The following is a 22,814-nucleotide window of genomic DNA, read 5'->3' as shown; positions in this document are numbered from 1 at the left end:
AATCGCCTTTCATAGCAAGCAAGTCTATAACTGATCTTGCCAACTTTTGTTTTTTTGGTAGGCATTTTCTTTTTCCCTCCCTTTCTGCCTCAAATGTTTTAAAAACTGTTAGACATAAGCAGTACCAAAAATAAGTAATTTGCAATTGTCAATCTTTCTGCATATGCAATATCCAAACTTCTCAGTGCTCTGTGTTTGACTGTTACACTGTTGTTGGTACTGAACCATTCATACAGCCTGCTCTCTTCTGTCTCTGCCAGAGAGCAATGAAAAAAGCCACCAGAACTGACTTCTGCATTTATCCTGTCGTTTTTCTCCTTATTTTCCTCCAAGTGGTCCAAAATCAGCAACAATTGAACATAACATTTTTCACCATCTGTCATTTGGGCTCCGCTGTTCTTCTGTTGTGCTTCTTTTAGCTGGCCCTGCAAAATAAGGTGATGCTGCTGCATCCACTGCAGGGCAAGAAGATGAGATGCGGAAGAGTTGAGCAGGATCCTGACCAAGATGTGTGGATGCCTCCTGGCCACTAAAGCCTGAGGAGCTGCTGTGGTCAAGGGCTTTGCTGGATCAGTTCCTGCAGTGATCATTTAAAGTCATGCTGGAGATTGTAGCTGGGTCTTTCCTGACTATCCTAGGCAGAAGCATTTCCACTTGACCAGTTGTTGTCCACAGAGCCCTTTCCTAAAGTCTTTGAGCAACATGGCTCTCTCTCTTTTACTAATTGACTTGTTTCTTTATTTGCTTTGTAATCGTGGGGTATGACCAGGCAGAAAGCACTGTGCACTCTGAGACCTATTTGACATGCTCTTCTTTCTGACCGTGGCCGGGTTATATTGCCTTTCGTTTGAGGGAGGCTCTTGATGGTGAATGAATTATTGAAATGAAGTGCCTGAAGGTACAGTTAGGCTTCAGCTCATGCTGAAAAGTAATTAACAGCTGGATGTCTTCCTGTTGAGAATTAATACCTTTCAGTAGTGCCCAGGTTCTCCTCTGTGTCCCTCTGCTGCATTAGTGTTTCTTCAGCTGAGCTGGTCTATGGCAAGGAGCATGGCAAGTATCTCTCTAAATGTACTGGACCTTGCATACAGCAGACTCATGCTCTTCATTCAATTTCTGAAGCAAGTGCTGGGAGTGTGGGCTGTGGGTTTCCCATCTGGCTGCAGCCTCCCCTTCGTGCCTGGGGACCTGTGTTCGCCTAGCCTAGGAACCACAGAACATGAATCATGGGGATTAGATCCTCAGAAGAAGATAAAGGGAACAGGGCTTCTGGCTGCTTGAAGGTGGGAAAGGCTTTTCTTCGTTGCTGTTGCTGTCTTTGTGCTCAGGTATGTGAAGGAACTCAGCATGGCTATGTGGTGAAGGTGGTTGTGAGTTGGTTGTTTTTTAATGTGCCTGTGTGAGAGAAGGGTGCTTTGGTAAATGAATTTAAAATATTCTCCTGTTTCATATGTAAATCCAAATGTGGGAGCTGCATATCAGCTAGTTTTGCACTTGGAAGCTGCACAGGGCTAATGGTGATGGTGTATGAGTTGAGTGAAACCATGCTCTGGCTTTTTGTGTCCTTGTGCTGCACAGCTGTTAGCAAACCATTCAGGAGTCCTCTAGTGGGGAGGATATGGGGGCTGAACCTCTCCTGGTGCGTTATTCCTTTGCTCCCCTGGTAGATCTCTGATAGATAACACCTGGCTTTGCTTTTTTTGGAGCTGTTGTAAATCATACGAAACAATCACTGTAACAACAATGTAGACTTTTATATGAAAAGCCCATTGGAAAAAAAGCTGAGTGTTTTTCCAGAGATTTATCCAATCTTTCCACCTCTTTTCTTTCTGTTCAGAAATCACATCGTAGAGATCATTAATACAGTAGTACCTTTCCAAGTTAGCGTTCGTTTCACCCCCTCCATGCTAACACTGATGCTGTGCTGCTTAGGAAGTGAAGAAATGCTCTGGAACTCACCCCATCACCCTTGATACAGTGACAAAACAAGTATTAGTTTGAGGTTAGGTAGATAAACATACTCCGGAAGCACAGTTCTGTCCATACCTGTCTGTAGCAGCTGATGTTGGAGCATGTTGCTAAGGGGAAGAGGTAAGTATTCCAGCTGAGTTGTCCTTGCTTCTTCTAGTTATCCCTTCCCATGGAAATGCTATGTATTTCCTTAGACGCTGTTTTATTTGCTTTATTGAGGGGAGGAGTTTGGCATAAATCATGGAAAACTTATGCACCTTGAAAGCTGGCTTAAAAGAACCACTGGAAATCAGGGAAGTAGATATGTGGCTTTTTATTTGATGTTGATTTGTTTTAGGTTCTGCTGTCCTGTATTGAGCTGAGGGTTTTTTCCCTTTTACTTTCTGAGGGGGGAAAAAAAGAAGTGTGTACTCATGTCAAGAGCATAATAATTCCTGCTTGTTTTCAGCAGGTGCTTAAACACATTTATAAGTTCCAGCTTATCACAGAACAATTCACCTTCTATTCCCTGTATGTAAATTCATAGCGGAGGACACGAGGACTGGTTTGAGTGTATAAATTATGCCTTTCATAAGTGTGGAATTCCCATTGAGAGACTAGGCCTAAAAATACCGAATGTTTCCACAAACAATTCCTGTGCACAGCATGCTGAGTAATACGGTTACAATAAGGAGAGAGCTTCTACTGACAATTTCCCAAATGAATGCAGGAGTCCAAGCTGAGCTTGTTTATATATAGTTTTTATTATTGGTTATATGATTTTTACCAGAAATCCGGATGCATTTGAATCACACAGCTTAGAGACGCTGGAGTTAAAAAGAAAACTCAGAAGATAGAGCTAAGGCACGGGTGACCAGTCTTTGGCTTACCTGGGTCACACTGAGTAAAGAGGAGTTGTCTAGGGCTCCAAATGTAACTCTTCCTGTTTATTTCCATGGGAACTACAACAGGTACATAGAACAAAATAACACTGTTTGGTAAAACAAATTCTCAGCTACAGGACTATATTTTTTTCAATGTAATCCACCACCATTAGCCTCGCATTTGCACCTGAGTCTGCATGCTATGCTTATAAAAATCTGCCTCTACTGAAATGCACCATCTCCTGCCTTGCTGTGCTTGCATCCCCTGTCTGGTCTTCATAAACATTCAGCAGGTGTCGATGAATGTCATTGAGTGCTATTTTTTCCACATGGAGGAATTTGATTCTACACCTTTGCTTCATCTGCATTTCTACGTCAGGCGCCATTTTGTCAGGCTGCCCCTCTGCTGCTGTCTGTCAAATGGCAACAAAATGTAACAGAATATTGGTGGGAAGGTTCAACCTGTACTTCTGTACCACCAGCATTTGCCTCTGGTGTTGCGGGACAACATGTGTACAATTATTTGCCATCACTTCACACATTGACAGTTGGCTTGTTGTAGACGATGTGTGTGTGCCTGGGGCCTCTTTGCAGTAAGAGCTGTATTTGTTTTGCCCTACTGTGCCTTCTTTGGAAACATCCTAGTCAAGTGACCGTAGCTGAAAGTGATGTAAAGAAGCTGTTTATTGTGATATAAGTGATGGTATAGATGCTTCTACCACCTATAAGTTTTCTCCTTGCTTGTTGGGAAAGACAGCTTTTTTCCTCTCTAGGTCTGTTAGTTGATCTAATTTGTATTTCTGATTGTAATAGTCTTCATGAAATGACAGGCTGCCATTTGTGAGAGACACTTTTGAGGGGTGTCATGTCAGTGTCACGTCTAGGCTGGGGCAGTGCGGCTATTGGGTTGAAGGCACTGATAGCTACTCTGGAGATGGTCAGGTGCCTTCCAGCCTTTGATCATTGTGATGGCTAATGCTATTCTGTTTAGTCCTGGTAAAACTCATGGAAAATAGTCAGAGGTTTGTGAATATTAACATCATCTTCTTTCCAAATATGATAATGATGTTGGTAGGAACACAAATTCCGAAGGCAAACGCAGTATTGACACAAATGTTTTCTCACGGACATCAGCACTGAGTTGGTTCTGAGTTATTCCTTATACATACCTATACTTCTAGGCTTGTAGTGTTCTCTGAAAAGCAGCTTTATTAGATGGGTGCTTTCTGAACTCTCCAATTAGGTTATCTTTGATATTGTAGTCATAATTGAAGTCATATCTAGAAGCAAGATAGCCCAGGTCATATATATGTGTAGGAATGACAGAGGGGGGCAGGAACATGGCAGGGGTCTGTGGAGGAATCAGCACTGTGCAGTTTACTTTCCAGTACAGGGAATGTTCACATCTATGTATAAATAAAACTTCCAAAGGCCTTTTTGCAAACCCAAATATTGTATTTGCTTGAAATAAAGGTAGCGGAGAGAGATATGATTTTACCAGAGATTACGGAATACATTCTTATAGGAGTGCAGACTGTCATGTTCTGAAGAAGAAAAAATAAATATTTAAGTTATTGGTGTGACTGAACAGCAGATCTGGAAATAAGTACTAATAGAAAAGCTTAGAACCAGGGACAGACAGTTGATGATAAATAAATAAATAGAAGCCAGCAAATCTCCCACAAAACAAAATTAAATAACAAAATACAAACAAAGCGCAACTGGATCCAGATGGAGGAAGTGGGATCTATATTGTATAGCTGCAGAGAGACCGTCCAACGTTTATCCCTGTTTCCCATTATGTGCAGCACAATGTGAGGAATTCTCCTATGTTCATATACTGGAACCGAGAGTAAGAAAGTAGTAATGAGTCTGTTGTCAGTGTGTTGTGCTTTCTTTAATTTATAGGATCGTTGCTGTGTTGTGCTGCCTTGAAGGACAGAATATATCCTTTGTCCTTATTCAATATTAGCAGAACTAACAATGATGCATGCAGTTGGCAAAGACCTGAATAACAAAGTCCCCATTCATTGTTGCGGAGTAGTTTGTTTTAGCTTTGTGCATGGTGCCTCTGTTGCATAAGCCATTTGTGGTATAATTTGGGACATCACACAGCATAATATTGGGCATGAATATCTAGTTGTTGTGCTGTTGAGATGGAAAAAAAAACACCTTGATGTACTCTGGGATAGGTCTTCAAACATTTGCTGCACTGAAATTCTTTGACCCATTCCCTTGGCGGCATTATATGGCAAATGCTAACAACAATAATGTGTGAGTGCAATCGGTGTCCAACTTGTAGAAATATATACAGTTTTACCCTTCATGAACCTACTGCCAGCATAGGTGGTTTGTCAGGTGGAATAGACAGAATGGACAGGTAGGAGAAAGTTAATCCTGGAAATACGTAACTGTGAGTTACCAGTCTCATGGAGTAACAGCAGCGTCTTAGTGGAGCTGTAGGAACTACAAAGCAAATAAGAGTTTTTGTCATTGAGCTCTGTAAGGTTGCTGCCATTTAGACACTGTTTGTCCTGAAGGTAAATCCACCTGCCTTTTGCAATTAGCATTCTGAGCATGCAAAACAGTATGAAGCAGAATGTTTTTGACTGCGAGGGAAGGCAATGCTAAGAAGTTAAAAAGAGCCCTTAAAATACATCAGATGATGATGATACTGGAAAAACTGCTTTGCTATCCTGAATGCTGTTTGACAGAGAAGTCAAATGCTGCATAGGACTCTTCGGTTAAAGTGAGGAGTGTCTGCATTGTGTTTTGAAGGGAAATAAAGAAATAAAAGCAGGTATTTCCCAGACCCAAAGATTGCCTTTGTTTTGTCTGAACTTTGCTGGGAAGGCACTGGATGTGTTCTGTTGGGCAAAAAAAAGTTTATTTTTCTTGGCATTTGTTACCACATATTCTCAATGTGTTCTTACAAAGTGGAGATGCTGGAGATACTTCAAGTAAAAGCAGATTTTTATCAGCCAAGTGATGGGTTAATTTGTTCGTTGCTGAACATTGTTGTGTAAGCACAAACAAAAAATGATCAGCATTAACAACCAAGCGTAGACTGGGAGATTATATACTGTGTTCCAGTATATATATATGTGTGTGTGTGTTCAGTTATAGAAACCTGAGGGTTCATCTCTGTGTTGGTGTTTTTTATAGCACTCACTTTCAAAGGTGGAATTAAAGGAAGAAAGTTTTGGATCATGTTTCTGGTGATCTATTTGAGCTCTTCTTTTTCCCCTTGTATTCTTGTCTTTAGTTACGTGGCAACCAGGATAGCAGCGGTTTGTTACTCTTTAAGCTTATCTGGGAACAAGACTTCACAATGAGTAGGAGGATGCTTACAATTCCTATGTTTTACCTCTTAGGAACTAGCTTCATGTACCGCTGTGTTTTTTAGAGCTATCATACTTCATAGTGATTATATATGACATTAACATGCACTGTTAGTTTTACTTCAAGACCAAACTTGACGTGTTCAGTCAGTGACAAGACTTGGCCTTAGAGGGTCATATCTGTACACTGTCTTCAACTGCAGCCTCTTCTATGTTTCCCCACTTTTGGGGGCTGGCCATCGCAATGGTGAATTATAAATACTATTAGAGAGCCTAGTCTCATTGTCACTACAGTTTTTTGCATTCATATTCAAAATAGAGGTGGATAGGAATGCTGAGAACAAAGTTCAGGTCATCTTGATGTTTTTGGAGGCTTCTTCATTTGATTGTAACATTGAAAAGGCTGAATCAAGTCTTCCATACTTAGGCAATGTGTAAGCAAATTAATGAGAAGTTCTTGTGTTAGGGAACTAATTTGAATGTAAAGGAGACATGACTGTAAAATGCAGTGCTCCACCTTCATGACAGTGTTTATACTGGGACAAAATAGTCCTCTGTGTTTGTTCAGCATTACTCATTTTCTTAAAAGTATTTAATGAAGAGTAGCTTCTAGCTGTGAGTAGCTGGGCTTTGTGTATGGAATTTGTGTGTCTTGCTTGGCTTCCTAAAGAGGCAATACTCAAATATTATTTAACTTATCAGATTTCAGGCTGAATATTTTGAGTTGGCTTGTTTTGCAAGCCCCTGAAATTGCTGTAACTGAGAGCAAAGAAGCAAAAAGTGTAGTTTATGCTTCTGATAGCAGAATGTATGTAATCAGCACCTCCTGCTTAATGAATTAGTTGACTGTTTCTTTCATACATCAATAAGAGGGAAGACTGCTGGGATAATCAGCAAGTGTTGGCAGAGGGATTCAGCAATGTAGATCAGCTAATATTTCCTTTAAATAGGTTTTGTGTAGACTAGATCAGAATTCTGATTGTGTCCCTCTGTGTGTCTAATTATTTTCCAGAGACTGAGTCAAGTTAAATATTGTGATCTGTACGGTACTTATGTTCTTAAACCTGAAGGAGGCACGTGGAGTGATTTTTGTTTCCCTTTTCCAATGCAATCACAGTCTACAGAATAAACTCTTAATTCTGATTCAATGCTTTTAATGTATCTGAAGGCTTTTCTTTCCAAAGATTTTTTTTTTCTATAATGTCAGTATCTATGCCTTTTCTTAAATGGTAATAAGGATGTTCTTTCTACAGACACCAGTTGTGCTTGTAACATAGTAAGTACTTGGGTTCACCAACACAGAAGCAACAGTGCACACAAACTACTTGAAATTGTTGAGCCTGAATGTGTGTGTACTCATCCCATTTCTGAAGGCTGCCAAATTCTAGATGCCATCTTTCCTGGGAACTAACCAATGCTCCCTGGCATGATTTTAACTTCCCCTTATGTCTGTATTTGAAAAAAAAAAAAACCATATGTGTAGTCCCTAAATGAATATAGTGGTTAACAAGCTATGGATTACAACCCACAAAACATATTTTCTTAAGTAAGTTTCATAATGCCTAATGGAAAACAAATATCAGAGCTGCTAAAACAAGAATATTGCTGTACATGCATATACTTCATGCATAAGAAAAGCTGAAGGAGAAATCCCCTTCTGAGTTTTTCTTGACTCCGCTTCTTCCTCTTGGCTTTACTTTGCTAAAAATCTGGGGAAATAACCTGCTTGTTGCTGTACATACATTTCCCTGATAGGGCAGGATACCTGTATGGTGGGAACTGCAAGCTGCTATCGTTACATCCCCTGTTCTTCCCATACCACCTGCAGGATGCTCTTGGGAAAGGTGAGGAGCAGACCCAGGCTGGGAAGGAGCATGCTGGATAGAGCAAGTTCTCCTTCCATCAGCAAATTGCCGAGCTTGCTTGCAGTTCTTTGCTGCCCATCCTGGGTAGCGCTGAGTTAGGGAGCTAATTCTGCTAGCAACTGCTAGCTTGAACACAGCACAAAATGAGGGGTTTGATTACGAAGGGCTTGTGTTTAGTAGTGCTCTTAACCTCAGGGGCTCAGTCTTAAGCCAGGGCTTTCTGAACTTGGCTTCAACTATGCGATTTTTGACATTTCAGAAGGAAGGAACCTGAGATGTGTTTATTTGCCTTCTTTCATCTGTTGCTTGCACATTTGCTTCTTCCGTATGATCGTAGTGTTGTGAAAGTCAAGAACTTAAGAAGAAAATGTGAGATTTCTGTAACCTTTTGATTCCTCTGTCAAACCTCTTGAGAAATTATCAAACACTGCCAAGGTTTATGACATAACTAGAGAACTTAATACATTTTATAATTGCCTATTGCTCCAAGTAGAAGGGGAAAAAAAAAATCAGTTGTAGAATAATGTGTAATCATGCATACATATTAACTTTTAGATGCTTATGTAAGCACTCTTAGTTCTGGTAAGTGGAAATTATAAGATGAGATGGTCAGCACTTCTGATCTGAACCGCACCTTCCTGTTCCCCCCCCCCCCCCCCTTGCTATTAGTTTCTCAATAGTTTGTTGATATTAGTGCACTTTCCATTTAGGAAATAGAAGGTAACTTCTGTATTAGCTGCCTCTTTTGATGACAGTGGCTATTGTGGAACATCTACCCATCTTTCAGAGTTCAGTTTTGTTTTTTCATTTTGTACCTAATTAAACAGCTTTGTATATGCATGCATAACCTAATATATATTTTATTCAGTTCAGAAAATTGAAGTTACTGATGTGGGAAGTTACTGTGGTTTTCTGATATATAACCTTATATACACCAGAAAGAGCTCGCCTTTCTTGTTTCAAAATGAGTTGAAGCGTGGCTCCTAGGTACTTTCCGAATGAGTACATCATGATATCTCATTTAGCTAGCCAACACAAATCTCACTCAGTACCAGCTGTTGTTACCCTGTCAAGTACATCTTATGAAGCCAAAGGCCGTATCTGCCATGCACTTGTATAAGGTTTTGGATATTTCAAGAGAAAGGAGGATTGATGTGACACTTACAAATAAAAGTATGACCACAGCTTAACATTGTTTATTTTTCTTGGGCTTTGGAGCATATGTGCGTGTGTGGGATATAGGAACTTTCCATCAAGCAAAGCCCAGTATTACAACAATCCTAATCTGTTTCCATGGAAAAACAAAGGGGAATAACCCTTTCAGTTAAGGCTGTCTGTACTACAAAACAGAAAGTGATTCTAATAAATTGGCAGAAGCTCTTGTATCTAAACTCAGCAGTTGCTTTGCATGAGATGAGAGTCCAGAATGATAGTGATGCATTTGCTGTGGACAGGGCTTTGGTAAATGAAAAGTAGGGTAATGCTGAGGTGTTCTGTGCTGAGTTACTTCCTTGGGAGGCTACAGTTCTAAACCCTTCTACTCACTGTGTTACCTTTAAGAGCCAAAAGAATGTGTCAGTGCTATGGCTGAGATCTCCACAAAGACTGTAGCCCTACAGATTTCTCATAAAGCTTTAGTAGTTTTAACTGGGTCTTTGTAATCTCCAAGCCAGGGTGAACATTTCATCTCTGGACTCATGTTGCAAGCTGCACTGTGAAAGACAGCACATGTGTTAGAGTACTGCTGCCTTTTAGACATGATGGTTCGTGAAGAAAATTCTCCATAAAATGGAGCTCCAGGCATCCAGGTGATGGCAGGGCTCCTCCAAGTCCTAGAGCAGTCCAGAGACAGGAGGACACAGGATGGTTTCTGAAGCCACCTGCGTTGTTCTGTGATCTGTGGTTTGCACCTTAGAGGCACAATAGTTTGTATCCCCGTTTTTTAAGCCATTAGGCATAGTATAAAGAAGCAAACTAGTTTTTAGCCCCAACTGCTAGTAGTTTGTGTAGACAAAATACACATGTGAGAGGGGAAAAGCAGTATTGTTAACTTAGCAGCAGGGTGCAGAGAAGCTAATTTCAGCAAACAATATGCATTCTCAGCTGGTACAGTGTAGAGAAGTCAGAGGTGATGTTCCAGCAGATTTTTGCAGTTAGACCTTGTGGTATCTAACTGTGAACTACTCCGTTCTGTTTTCTCTCTACTGCGTTACATGGACTTTGGTTTTTTCCTTGGTTCAGGTGACTCGTGGGACTCGCATTGCTACGTCACTGTTTACTGTTCAGCTGTAGGCTTACTGCTGGGCCAGGGTGTACCTGACCTTCGCCCAGGATTACCGGGGACATCAAGACCAAAGCCTCTCCTCTTTGTGTATTTTGAAATTAAAGGGACTACTCCTCTCTTGGTCTGCACTTGGTGCTGGGGAAAGAGTGAAGAGGTCTGTGTAAATGCTGAGTCACGGGGGCTGAACTAGAACCCCTAGAAGTGATCTAAATAGCTTGCCCTGAAACAAAGCTGGCTAGGGCTTGATCACTTCTGACAGTATCTAGCATCTTCCTACATAAATGTATATTCTTCATCACATATATATGTATACACAATGAAGATAACTTATGAAATGAGCAGCATGGATGCTCTATCTCTCCCTCTACCCCATACTGTTAATTACACACACATTCTGTTCAAGTGCCTTTCTTTGTCAGGAATATTTTTCCTTGGTTTTGGTACAGTCTTTGGTATTGTAATTTGCTGTTCTGCTGGCCGTGGATGAGGAAAAGTTTCTTTCCTCTTGGCATTATCCTTCTGCACAGTTGAAGACTCATTACCTTGGCTCCCTTTGGTTTTCTTTTGTTTAGATTAGATAAGTAGCTTTTCTCTCCCCTTCTCAATGTATCTTGTGATCTGTCCATGCCTTTCTGACTGCAGCAACAAAAGCTGACCAAAATGCTTCTGCTTACACCCAGTTTTAGAATCATAGAATACCCAGGTTGGAAAAGACCTTGAAGATCATCAAGTCCAACCGCAGACTAACCATAGTACCCCTAACTCTAACAACCCTCTGCTAAATCATATCTCTCAGCACCACATTCATAGAATCATCAAGGTCGGAAAAGCCCTCTAAGATCATTCAGTCCAACTGTTTGCCTATCACCAATATTTCCCACTGAACTATGTCCATCAGTACAACAGTTATGTTGGGTAGAGCAGAAGGCTTTCCTCACAGACCCCTGTTGCTATTTCAATGAATTCATTTAAGAAAAAGAAAGAAGACAAAGCTTGGAAGGCTTCGCTCATATGTTTTCCATGGTCACTAAATTTGATGCCAAAAGAATTTCAGCAATAAATGTGCTGCAATTTAGCTTGGGTGTAAATGATATGACCTGACTGAGACTAGGAGATAGCCAACAGAATCTGTTTTTGTTGTACGTACAAGACAGTACTATTATTGGTATTAGCGTTACAAGTATGGATGTTAACGTTTCCTTGGTTGTGTGCCTGACTGCTGTCACTTTATAGCCCAAGTAGTTTGACCTTTTCATACCCTATGTTCAAAGAAATTTCTGCTGAAGCAATTTTTATATAAAGTGCTAGAGAAACTCACTTTATCTGTGTGTATCTGCTTTTGAATGGTAGCACTAATTTTGTACGTATGAAGAAATGGTACTTGACTATTTTCCCTAATTTTTTTTGTCTCACATTTGGAATGCCAAAGTGCTACTGCTGCGTTACGGTCTGGGGTGCAGAATGGAATCTTCTTGGCTGTTTAGGCTACACATACGTGGTGAGTTTCTGCTTTCTGAAGAGAGGGGAAATCCTCACTCTCCTCACTCGTTGAAACAATTTGTCTTTCAGATTAGGCAGAAAACTGTGGGTCTTTGTAGTGGGCTAAAAGCCTGCAAAATCTCACCACTGTATTTTTTCCAGTAATCCGAAGATTGTTTGCTCAGCTGCTTCTATTCAGAATAGCACTTAATATGAGTACTTAAAAAAAAAAGAGAGGTGGCTAAAGAAAGGAAATATATATATATATATATATATATATATATATATATATTTGAAGTTCTTCTATACTGCTTGTTTCAAACCTCCTTCCCTGTTTATATTATTTGTGTGTGCATGTGTGTGCGAGGAGTTTGCTTGGTGCACGAGGGGAGGGATGTCAGCAATTTTAGCAACTGAATCAGCAGAAGTTGTTGGAAAATGGACAGAAGTGGAGCAACTGCTGCGGTTGAGCGCTGCGGTTCAAGTCGTAGTGTCTGATCCCGATTATGGGCCTTAAGCTCATACTGACAGGCGCAATCCCATTGTTTATGAATCTGCCTCTAAATGCTTTTGGAGATGCACGCAGCCATAAGCACGCTGTAGATCGTTTTGATATTTCCTCATTAGCCTTGAGGGAGCTCTCCTGAAACCTGCTGCCTGCATGTTGTCTTCCATCACAGTGAAGGTTCCCAGCTGAGTAGTGCTGGGTTGGGGACTGGTGGTGGTCTGGGGTCAGGGAGCTGCAGGAAGAACAGAAGGGAAAGCTCCCTGTCAGACCCACCTCCGCAGAGGAAGGTTTGGGTTGAGACTTGCTGTCTCATTGACTTCTGCCTTTCAGATGGGGAGAAAACCCAACTGGTAATGTGGGAATCCAGGAGCTTTAATGTCTCTATTGATATTTTGCTTTGGGTCCTTTTGAGCCACAATTTCTGCTCTTCTCTTTGAATGAGTGTACTGCTCTGAAGGCTTGCACAAGGTGTCTTTGGCTCTAGGTAAAGGGGTGTTAGTTGTAGCATTGACCTGTTACTATGCCTTGCAATGCCAGCACATTAAATACATTATTTGTTCTTTAGCATGTTCTGTGATCAGTGCTGAACTTGAAGAGTTACATGTTTCTCGGAGATGCTGAGTAACTACTGATTCTTTTTTATTTTGTTGTAAATAATTCAAAAAGATGCTTCCACAAAGCTGTGGGTGCCCTACTGCATAATTAATGCTACAACAAAACCACAGCAGCATTAAAATAAATTAGTTGAAGAGGAGCTCTGCCTGCCTGCTAACTGCAGAGAAAACTGCCCTACCTTTTTAATGTGCCGGATATATATCTCTAGGTCTCTAAAGGAGCAGTTTAGAATGGATAGCATGGCTGGAGTCCTTGTGTTGATGTTTAAGAAGGGATAGAAGGAGTTGGAACAATAGAGAGTTCAGAGGCCATTTGGAAAGGACCAGTGGATGTGAGGCGAGATCAAGGCTTTGATCTAAAGTACTTCTCGAAGTAAAGAACCCTGTATCTAGAAGGAAACATGACACAGAAGGCAGCGTGCTGGTTTTAAGCTTGTATTTTGTATACAGATGTCATTTGAGTCTTTTTAGTGCAATATAAGCTAATGTGAATATTCAAGCATTTTCTTGTACTAGCAGCCTACTGGCCTATCTTCCAGCTGAGCTTCAAGGCTTATTCTTCCAGAGTTCAAGGGATACGTGCCCACTTTAGCTGTGTGCTGATGCTGTTGGTAAGACAGTGTTGCTTTCTGGTGAATCTGTTTCCTTTACCTTCATGCTCATGGGCAGTTCAAACACAGCTCTTCCTTTCCTCATCTTCATGGAAGAGGAAGGCACCTCATGGTAGTTAGTTGTGCAGCAGGGAACTGTTGTATAAAAGAACCTTTTGTACACCTTCATACAATACCATGAAAGATTTTTGGCCACCTTAGGGATGAGCACCACAGAAGTCCTCGGAGAACCAGCATCAGCATGGTGAGCGGCCATTCTGTTGTCATCTCCCATGACGTTACTGAAAAGACGTGTAATAAATACACGTGACTTTGATTGGCTCTGCAGAATGCCTCCTGACAGACAGCCTTGCTTGGGGGGCTGTATCTTTGGGATTCTGTTGAGTCATCCTGCTGGTTATTTAAATGTAAGTAATAATTGACACGCTTGAAAATCTGAATTTCATTAGGTGAGGGTATTAGATGTAGACACGTGAATTCTTTTTTACATAGCACACTGTAACATGCATACTAGTTTTGACAAAGCTTTCCAACCCCCCCCTCTACCCTGACAGAGATGGCAGATAATAATAAGCAACCAGACAGGGTTATACAACAGGGGAATATTTTAATCATCTTTGTCTGGGAGGAGACAGGCCAATGTGAGTTAGCTCTTAGACAGTCTACTTTACTGATACTTTGCTTCAACAGATTGACAGCATCTCAGAAAAGAAAATAAGTGTTTGCTATTCCTGTCATAGACTTCTTTCAATCACTGCGACAGATGTTCCAAGCATGTTGTTCCTCTGTTAGGTTTCTCTAGTAGTAAAAAAAATACTGCAGTTTTAAATATAGTTTAAACTTGTTGAGATACTTAGTTTGAGCATGGCTCAGAATTGCATGGTACCCAGTTTAAATCATAGTGTAATGGGACAAAACCACTGGATAGACTATGCAAGATTTATTTTTTCAAAGCCAGGTAAAACATTTTAGTCATATTTACAGCAGTTTTTCTACTATGTCTTGCTATCTGACTTAGGATGAAGGCTACGTATCATACTGAGTTTTTATTTCTGGAATTTATTATTTGGAAATGGGAACAAAAATAGTTAGTTAATGAGTTCTCTTCCTGTATCTGCAGCGTTGTCACTCGTGACAGCTGTGTGTTACACACCAGAAATGCACTAATTTTGTTTCAGTTTTTAATGAAAACAGAATTTAGAATTCGGCAGTAGATGAAGTAACTGAGATGAAACTAACAACCAAATGTATATGCAAGATACCTGTGTTTAATATGAGGAAAATCAGAAAGCAAAAGGACTGTGGCCCTTTCCATCTCTGTTCTCCCTGTCAGTGAGTTCAGAGCCTCCTCTCTGTCACCTCTCCTGCTCGTGTACCACTGGAAACCACTGGCACAGCTAACTAGATGGTGCAGGCAGAATTAAGATAGAGAAGTAGGTGGTAAACAGCTCCTCCTATTCACTACTCCCCTCACTTGCAATCTGGATGACTGCTTGATATTCATGAGACCCACTCTGGGAGACTACCAACTCTGTGTAGCTGCTGCTTCTGGCTCTGCCTGGAATTGCATTACAGGGCTCTTCCAGTAAGCTTCGGCTTCCCCTGTGATTTCAACAGCAATTCTAGTCAGTGACATTGATCAGGGAAACTCTTGTTTGGCTGCGTGCTCTCTGCAGGCTTTCTGCTCTCTCTTCATGACATCTGTCATCAGGACACGTGTACAGATTAAATTGCTTAAATTGCAGCGTCTGGGATGAGGCACTCATTTGTTTTGAAAAGCAATGAGTAGATCAGCAGCGGGACACAGTTCAAGGTTTATTTCATCACTTGGACTTTCACTCTGGTGGAATAGGTTGGATGTTCAACTTTTGAAAATGGAGACTGTTACTTTTACAGTCTGTTTCATTATTGGTTAATTTTGTAATACGTCCTGACATTACTCCGAGAAGGATGTAGATAAACAGCAGTGCTGTGGTCCCTGGTGCCTAATGACTGGAAACAGTTGGTATCCTTGGTGCTGTGCCCCTTCTTGGGGGAGGGAAGAGAAGCTTGCAGGTTGGAAAAGCCCTTAAAGATTATCAAGTCCAACTGAAATATAACCATACTACCCTAACAACCCTCTGCTAAATCATGTCCCTGAGCACCATTACTAAATGACAGCAAGGAGAGCCACAGGCATGGATTTAAAGTCTCTTCTTCCAACAGTGGATACCATTTCTTTGTAGAAAATCAGCAGCTGAGAGCGCTGGTGGTGTGTTGTGAAAGAGGAACTGACACAGCTGTAGCCGTTTTACCTCACTGCCAAACATTAATGAGCTGTAATGTTTGTATGTAAGGTATGGAACTTGTTCCCTATGCTATTTGTCAGGAGTTCTGGGGGCATCAAGGGCAGGTGGGTGTCACTTGTGCAACAGACAAAGACCTCAGCCTGTGCCTGTAACCTCATGTGAACTGAGAAGCAGCCGTCTTATCTGTGGCCGTTAGTGGCAGAAACACGTTCCTAGCAGCGTTTTAAAGTTGGCTTTGGAAGGGATCATCAGTAGATAAAGAACATGCATGGATTGTTCTGTGTGATCCCTCCTGGCTTGCAGCTGTGGGGCTTGTTGTGGGCAGTGGTGGTTCAGGTACTCATTGGTAGGGATGTGGGGCAGCGTGCAGCCTGTTGGTCCTACAGAGAAGAAAGTAAGAAAAAACAAGGACAAAATATGAAGTTGGGTTTGTCCTCTTAACGGAAAGTGAAACTTATTTTCTGTTTTCATTCTCTGAAGGCAGAGTGTGCTAAAATTATATGGGGGCAGCTCATTTGGTTGGTTCACAGCGACTTGGATGGAGTTAGGAGAAAAAACTGTGCCCTTAGTTAACACAGTGCTGACGAACTGCTGTTTGAGAACGCTGTGCTTAACCTCCAGCACACTCTTATGGGCTGCCCTGAGTAGCGGGGGCTTAAGAACATGCTGTAGTGTTTTCATGAAGGAAGACCCTGTCGGTGGCGGCGCTTCCTGCGCCCTCCTCTTGCGTAAGAGGCGGGCCCGGCCGCGCCGCACCGCGGTTGCCATGGCGCAGTGGCGGGGGAGGGCCCGGGGATCGCGGCCGGCCCGCGGCCTCCCTGCCGCCTCCGTGGCCGCCGAGCCCGGAGCAGGCGGCGGCCCCGCGGCTTCGGCGGCGTTGGGGACCGCCCTCGGGTCGGGGCCGGGCGGACGCGTTGAGGAGCGTGCCCGGTTCTGGGAGCCTTGTGCTGAGTGTGTAGGTGCCGCACGCCGGCATCGTGTGCCCAGGTCCCGCGTGGGACGGCTCCACCATGCATGGAGGGCATGACGGAGGGGAACGGCAGCGCCTGCTCCGGTGAGTCCGCTCGATGCCGCTGGGTGCCTGTCATCCCGCAGCTGGGGACGGGACAGCTCCCGGCTCGCCCCGAGGTGGGATGTAACTTGGGAACAGGGGATGTCTGGTATGGGAGTGAATAGAAGTGCTGAGCTGCGGATCCTCCTGCTGTTAAAAACATGTGTAAGGAGCGCAGACCCTGCCCTGCTTAACAGCGTTGTTTTCTGGCAGCGCAGCTCGACACAAACGCGTGTAGGGGGGAGAACCGAAGTGGATTGAACTTGGTGGAGCTGTTTTCCAGCAGTGGGGTGAGAAAGGCGTTAGGATGTGAGAGCATGCTACTGGGAAATCCTCTTGCATTACACCCACGGAGCATTTACTGTACATTAGTTCTAACCCTGTTGTTTTTGTTGTCTGCAATTAATTGAGTAATTTCTTCCATGACTGAAACTGCGGGTTGAGCGTGTTTTGCTCTGAGACAACCCTCCAGAGCGGGCGGCTTTGGGCTTATGGCATTAACGAGCTCTTGTGCGCTGCTCTGTGAGCTCTGGGGATGGATTCCTGAAAGGTGTCGGTGGGGGTTAATTCCCTGTTACATAAACAGCCAATAACAGCGTCTGGCTGCGCTGGAGCAGCTCAAAAATAGTTATTAGCTCCTGAGCTATTACTGAGGGGAAAAGGCTCCGTTGGTGTGCATGAGCAAAGGCACTTTGCTTGTCACAAACGGTATTTGTAAGAAAAAAGACAAAAATGGATTAAGAGAGGTTTGTAAGAATTAAAGTGAGAAGGCAGCTATATATGTAGAAAAAAACCTGACCTTGGGCTGTAAGGCAGCTTTAGCAGTCGATTTTACAGCTGGGATAGTATCTATTTCCCTGCTTGAAGTGGGAGGGGGAAGCAAAGTCCCCACAAAACCGATTTTCAGGAAGTTGAGTGTTGTACAAAAGCCATTTCAAAACAGCATTGTTGTTTCCATTAGCAGAGCGTTGCCTGTGTGTGCTACAGGTGTGTGCATGGGCATCTGGCAGTGAAGTCAGAGCTTGCAGTGCATCCAGCCGAGTAACGTCGCTCCAAGATAGAAGCACAAGAGCAGCAGGGTGAAGCCCAGCCTCACATTTATTGCTGCAGTATTATGCAAGAGTTCAGCAGGCTCTGGGCCGAGCAAGGAGAGAAATACACTGGAAGCTGAAGTGCTGTGGTAGGGAAGCTGGGTGTTTCAGCCCCGGGGATGTGCAGGGTTGAGTGTGTGTTACTCCTGGTCAGTGCTGTTTGCAGTTTCAAAGCAGGAAGGAGCCATCTGATGTGGACTGGTAGGTGAAACAGGCCCAGTACCTGTTGAAGCAGCCTGTAGAACCGATGCTGATGTTTACATGCTTTTGGTTGACTGTCGAATAGCGTACAGCTGTTCTTTATGGGTAGCAAAGATACTCTCCTTAGGATGCTTGTCTGTGAGGAAGCAGCTTTGTGTTTAGTTTAGCTTTTTCATTTCTCTGATGCTCATTAGTATTGGCAACTACTTTTCAAGAAATGAAGTAACATTTTGGTTGTTTGAGCTCTAGGGATTTAACACATTTGTTTTAAAAGACAGCATTGCTTCACATCACAGCAGCGATTTATTTAGGTTTGTAAGACAAACATGCGTTTGCATTAACCTTTCTTTCCCTCGCCTCCCCTGACCCCAAAGCAGTTCAGACTGAAACCGAGTAAGTTAATCGCAGTTACCTTGGCAAAACTAAAAACAAATGAAGACGGATGAAGCTTGAATATTCTTTAGGATAGGCTGGGCACACACACAGCTGAAGGAATGAATTGCTGCTGTTTTGGCAGCTACCTTTGACAGTGGTAGTGTTTCACCAAGTACTTCCTCCATGGAGGAAGTGACACATGCCCTGTCATCTGCTTTCCTCCTGGAGCTCCTCTGAAGCTGCCGGGATTGGCAGAGTCTTCAGCACAGTTGTGTAGATGTGCAAATGTCTGAACTGCCTGGCTGTGACATGTAGCTAGTGTCAGGGATCTTCGTCTTGGTATAGGTATGCTTGTCACAGGGAATTAAGTGTCTGTGCATTGCTTACAAACGGCAGATGTTTAGTACAGTCAATATAATTATACGGGAGTTCATGACGTTCTAAATTAGGAAGAGTTTTTTCTCCTTTGTCTGTTATGTATTATGATTTGATTATTAATCCCAGCCGTGCTGATGGTGCTGGAGATGACAGATGACAGGACACAGTATGATGTAGAGAGTCAGCTATTAATATCAGCTCATCCGTTCCTGGCTCAGATTGTGAAAAGACATTGAGAAGGCGCCTTGCAGTACAACAGTGGGATTTATTTTGAGGGAGAAGCCACAAGAAAGCCCAAGCTCAGATCTTCCATTAATATATTTGGAGATCTTTTAGTAATATCAAATCTGATGGGTAAGTTCATGAGGCATATTTTACCAAATATGAACTACAAGCTTGCTTTCATCTAGGAAGTGGGTTACTACAGGGAGGCTGAGGAGCAGACTTTCTCTTTGCCAGCATCATTCTGCTAACTGGGCTGGTGGAGGTTGGGCTTTAAAGCAATGCTCCCGCTTTTAGTGCAGTCTAGGTGTCCAATTGAGACTCTTTATGGACGTACCGCACTGTTTAGCTCCTGACTCTCCGGGTCTTGTGGGTGAATGGTCACAAATCAGCTCATGTGGAGCACGGCAGGATTTGATTCCAGTTGAACATGCCTTTATGTATGAGGTCTTTATTGCCACTGTGAGTTAAAATGGCACTTTTTTATTACTTCGTAATTAAGTTTTATCTTGAAAGATCACTCTCAAAGAGATTGAAGTAGGCCATAACCACGCCTGGAAGTTATGAGTGTAATCATCAGGAGCTCCTTGAAGTTGAGATGGATGATCGCTGTTTTAATTGCTGTGAGTTTTTCTGATGTAAAAAAACTTGGGAAAATTAGTTAAAGCCCATCACTGGGATTTTGCAGATCCTCCACGATGTTAAGATTTTTGATCATAGAAGTAATTGCTGCAGGTCAGAAGAAGAGAATGTTTTCTAACTATGCTAATTTTTGTGCTGTGCATGCAGTAATTAGCTTACACTGTATTTAGGAGACACACACAGAAGTCAAATGTTTTTGTAAAAGAGGTTTTGGCAGCTTACTTTGCACGAGTCTGACTGAAAACAATTTAATAGGGTCTGATTTTTAGAATGCCCCTTGTTGAAAATCAAGCTGTTTTAGGAGAACTGTGGTTGCTCACCTTCACTCACCACCAGCTGCTTTGGAAGCCATTGGCCCAACTATTTAGCAAGCTCTGCCAGAGTTTTTAAGGGTAGGAGGAGTTCATGCCCCCACTTTAGATATGACTGCCATATGTGATGGAATAGTAACTACTCAGGCTTCCTTTGAATCGTTGTGCGCTAAATGAGATGATGCTAAGGAGGGCATACAATGGGTTAACTTGAGGGGATGTTTTATGTGAGCTCTTGGCAATAAGCTGTCTAAATATCTCTATGAGACTTCGTCTCTGCAGCAAATGTGTTCCTTAGAAACATCCAATAACTCATCATTACAATAAATCACGGCAGCATGGAAATGCTGTTGCGAACCGAGACACACGGGAAGGCTGGGGTTGGCGCCAGCACCGAACCCGCCTGATCCAAGGCAAGTTCCTTAACTCTGAGACCAGGACTTTTTCTCCATAAATATTCTCTGTGCACTTCCCCAGCCTCATCCTGCATGTTCTCTTCGTTTCTCTCACTGAGCTGTACGAAAGCAAGCGTCCTCTTCCTTGTTCTCCGTCTGACAGGGAACACTGTGCTGCTGGTAGGCATATTGCTACCTGTTTTCATTGCTCCATTCCTGGATGCTTTCCAACGCAGCCAAGTCCTTGCTTTCATCTACGCCCTGGGATTCCAGTGGAGCTGTGAAGAAGCAAACCTTTGTGTGAGATTTGGCTGCTTTACAGAGTCGCTTGCCACAGGGGAGTGGAAGTAATAACAAGGGAGTTCCCACAGATGGATGGATATTGTGGGACTGTGCCAGGAAGTTTGGTTTCCTAATAAACCTGTGAGATGAAGTCTTCATTCTATTAAAATCGTTCATAGCCCTTGCAGCTGGCCTGAGCACGGTCTGAATTTCAGCAAAGGAGCACAGTTAACAATTTTCTGATGCTTAGGATTCCCTCTGCTCTGGAGATGCTCCAGTTCTATGCATGGGATCACTGTTCATGTTCCTCTGGTAACATCTTGGTGGAAGAGCAGTGTCTAGAAGTGAGTTAGGGGTGGGATATGAGCTTCACCTCATTTATTCCTTTCAGCATAGATTTACCTGCATACAAGCGTATGGAATGTGTATATATAACAAAGAAAAAGCTCGTAATTTCAGCATCTTTCATCGAGTTTGTAGGTTTGCAATGCATACAGTGCTGTTTGTGCAAAAAGCAAAGTGTAGCCCTACTAAACCACTTAAAACCTGAGCAGAATGAATCCTCAGAATGTGGGTATATATGTTAATTGAAGTGAATGAACAATAGATGTTAAATCCACTCATGTTAAGTGTGTGCCAAACTCTTCCTTGTGCGCTAATGTATGTCTTCCTTGTACGTCAGATGACTGAAGTAATAGGTGTGGAGTCTATTTCTGATCTGCACTTAAAATACACCAAGATCATGTTCACAGACCTTTAGAAACGTGTTTTTGTTATTCTTTACAACTTTGGAGATTTTAATTTTCACATTAAAAAGAAAACAACTTGCCACGCTTCTGCAATTTGTGGTGGAAGTAAGTATTAATGCAGAGTACTTAATTGTTATAAACTTCAAACACTTGGACTCGAGTTTCACTTCTGGAAGTCCACGTGGCTGTTCTTCACGTAAGTTAATCAATCAAACTAAACAAACGTTTGGATGACTTTTTTTTTTCCTTCTTCAGTTGGGAAATGATGAAACCATTCTGGATGAAGTGCTTCACAATGCAGAACTTGCAGAAGCCCATAGAATCCACAAGCAGTTTAGATTTCGGTAACATGTTTTCTGACAGAAAGTGCTTCTACGTAGGTTTAGATTTAGGTTTCTAGGCATCTTCCTATCAGCATAACAGCCTACAGTGTTCCTGGGGAAGCAGGACATCAGCCTAGCCTATGCCATTTCCTAAGCTATAGAAAATTGGCCGGCTCTGCAGTGCTAACTGTGCCCTCTGGTAATATTAGTATAGGAGAAATAGCCAGTAGATCACTAAGTAGAATTTAAATTCATTTAGGGTTTTGAAACACCATAATCCTGTAATGAGTATTGACTCCTGTGTTCATAATGCTCAGTTACAGGATGTGCATGTACCTTAACAGTGCGCTTACCAACCATGACAGGTTTCAATTTATTTTGCCATCATTTTATGGATATGCGTTACTTGATTTGGGGGATAATGTGCCATATAATGCATTTTACTCTCCAGTACTAAGATATCAATCTGATCTTTTTGAAAACGAGTTCTTACAAAGGAATCTTAGAGGGCAGCGTATGGTTTGATGTGCCTCATCTATTTCTTGTTACACGGGATTTGTGGTACAATACTTAAAGCTCCTTTGATAATACAGCGCAGAAATTCTTATTGGCATCTACGGGGTATTCCCAAAATGTGTTTATTAGTGCATTTTACTGCAGCCTTCTGGGTTTTTCTGGCATTAAGCTTTACCGTTAGACCGTTTGGTTTCAAGTTTTACTTTTACAAAGTAAATCAGACATGATATATTTATAAAGCAACGTTTTCTAAATGTAATGTGGCCAGCCATCTCAAATCTGAACAGGAAATAATATACTGCCAATAAATTTTCTGTTTGCTTTGCCTGAGTCTTGTTAAATGGTGCAATAAAGAGTTATAGTTTCCCATTGTGTGTCTTCAGCCATCAGTAGTATAACAAGAATCTAATGAGTTACTTAAATTTTATTTATTTATTTTACTTTTTTGCTGTAG

General features: G+C 42.2%; 1 protein-coding gene across 9 annotated transcripts in view; it reads left to right on the top strand.

Annotated features, from left to right (window-relative positions):
* Positions 1-22,814, top strand: part of HIVEP1 (HIVEP zinc finger 1) — a 108,390-nt gene that overhangs the window by 14,926 nt on the left and 70,650 nt on the right. Inside the window, exon 1 of one of the 9 annotated variants that reach the window (XM_015854580.3) lies at positions 16,580-16,878. The exons of 7 other annotated variants lie outside the window; for them this stretch is intronic. In XM_015854580.3, the coding sequence (XP_015710066.3) occupies positions 16,839-16,878 (40 nt within the window). In that variant the 5' untranslated portion in view covers positions 16,580-16,838. Of the gene's footprint in view, positions 1-16,579; positions 16,879-22,814 lie in introns of those variants that run through there. One more of the 9 variants, XM_085540254.1, reaches the window with a different exon arrangement.

This window comes from Coturnix japonica, chromosome 2 (genome assembly GCF_054131305.1).
Source record: "Coturnix japonica strain WE chromosome 2, WE-NBRP24, whole genome shotgun sequence".
Classification (NCBI taxonomy): domain Eukaryota; kingdom Metazoa; phylum Chordata; class Aves; order Galliformes; family Phasianidae; genus Coturnix; species Coturnix japonica.
The sequence above is the reverse complement of the archived record's forward strand: the minus strand, read 5'-3'. Positions and strand labels throughout refer to the sequence as shown.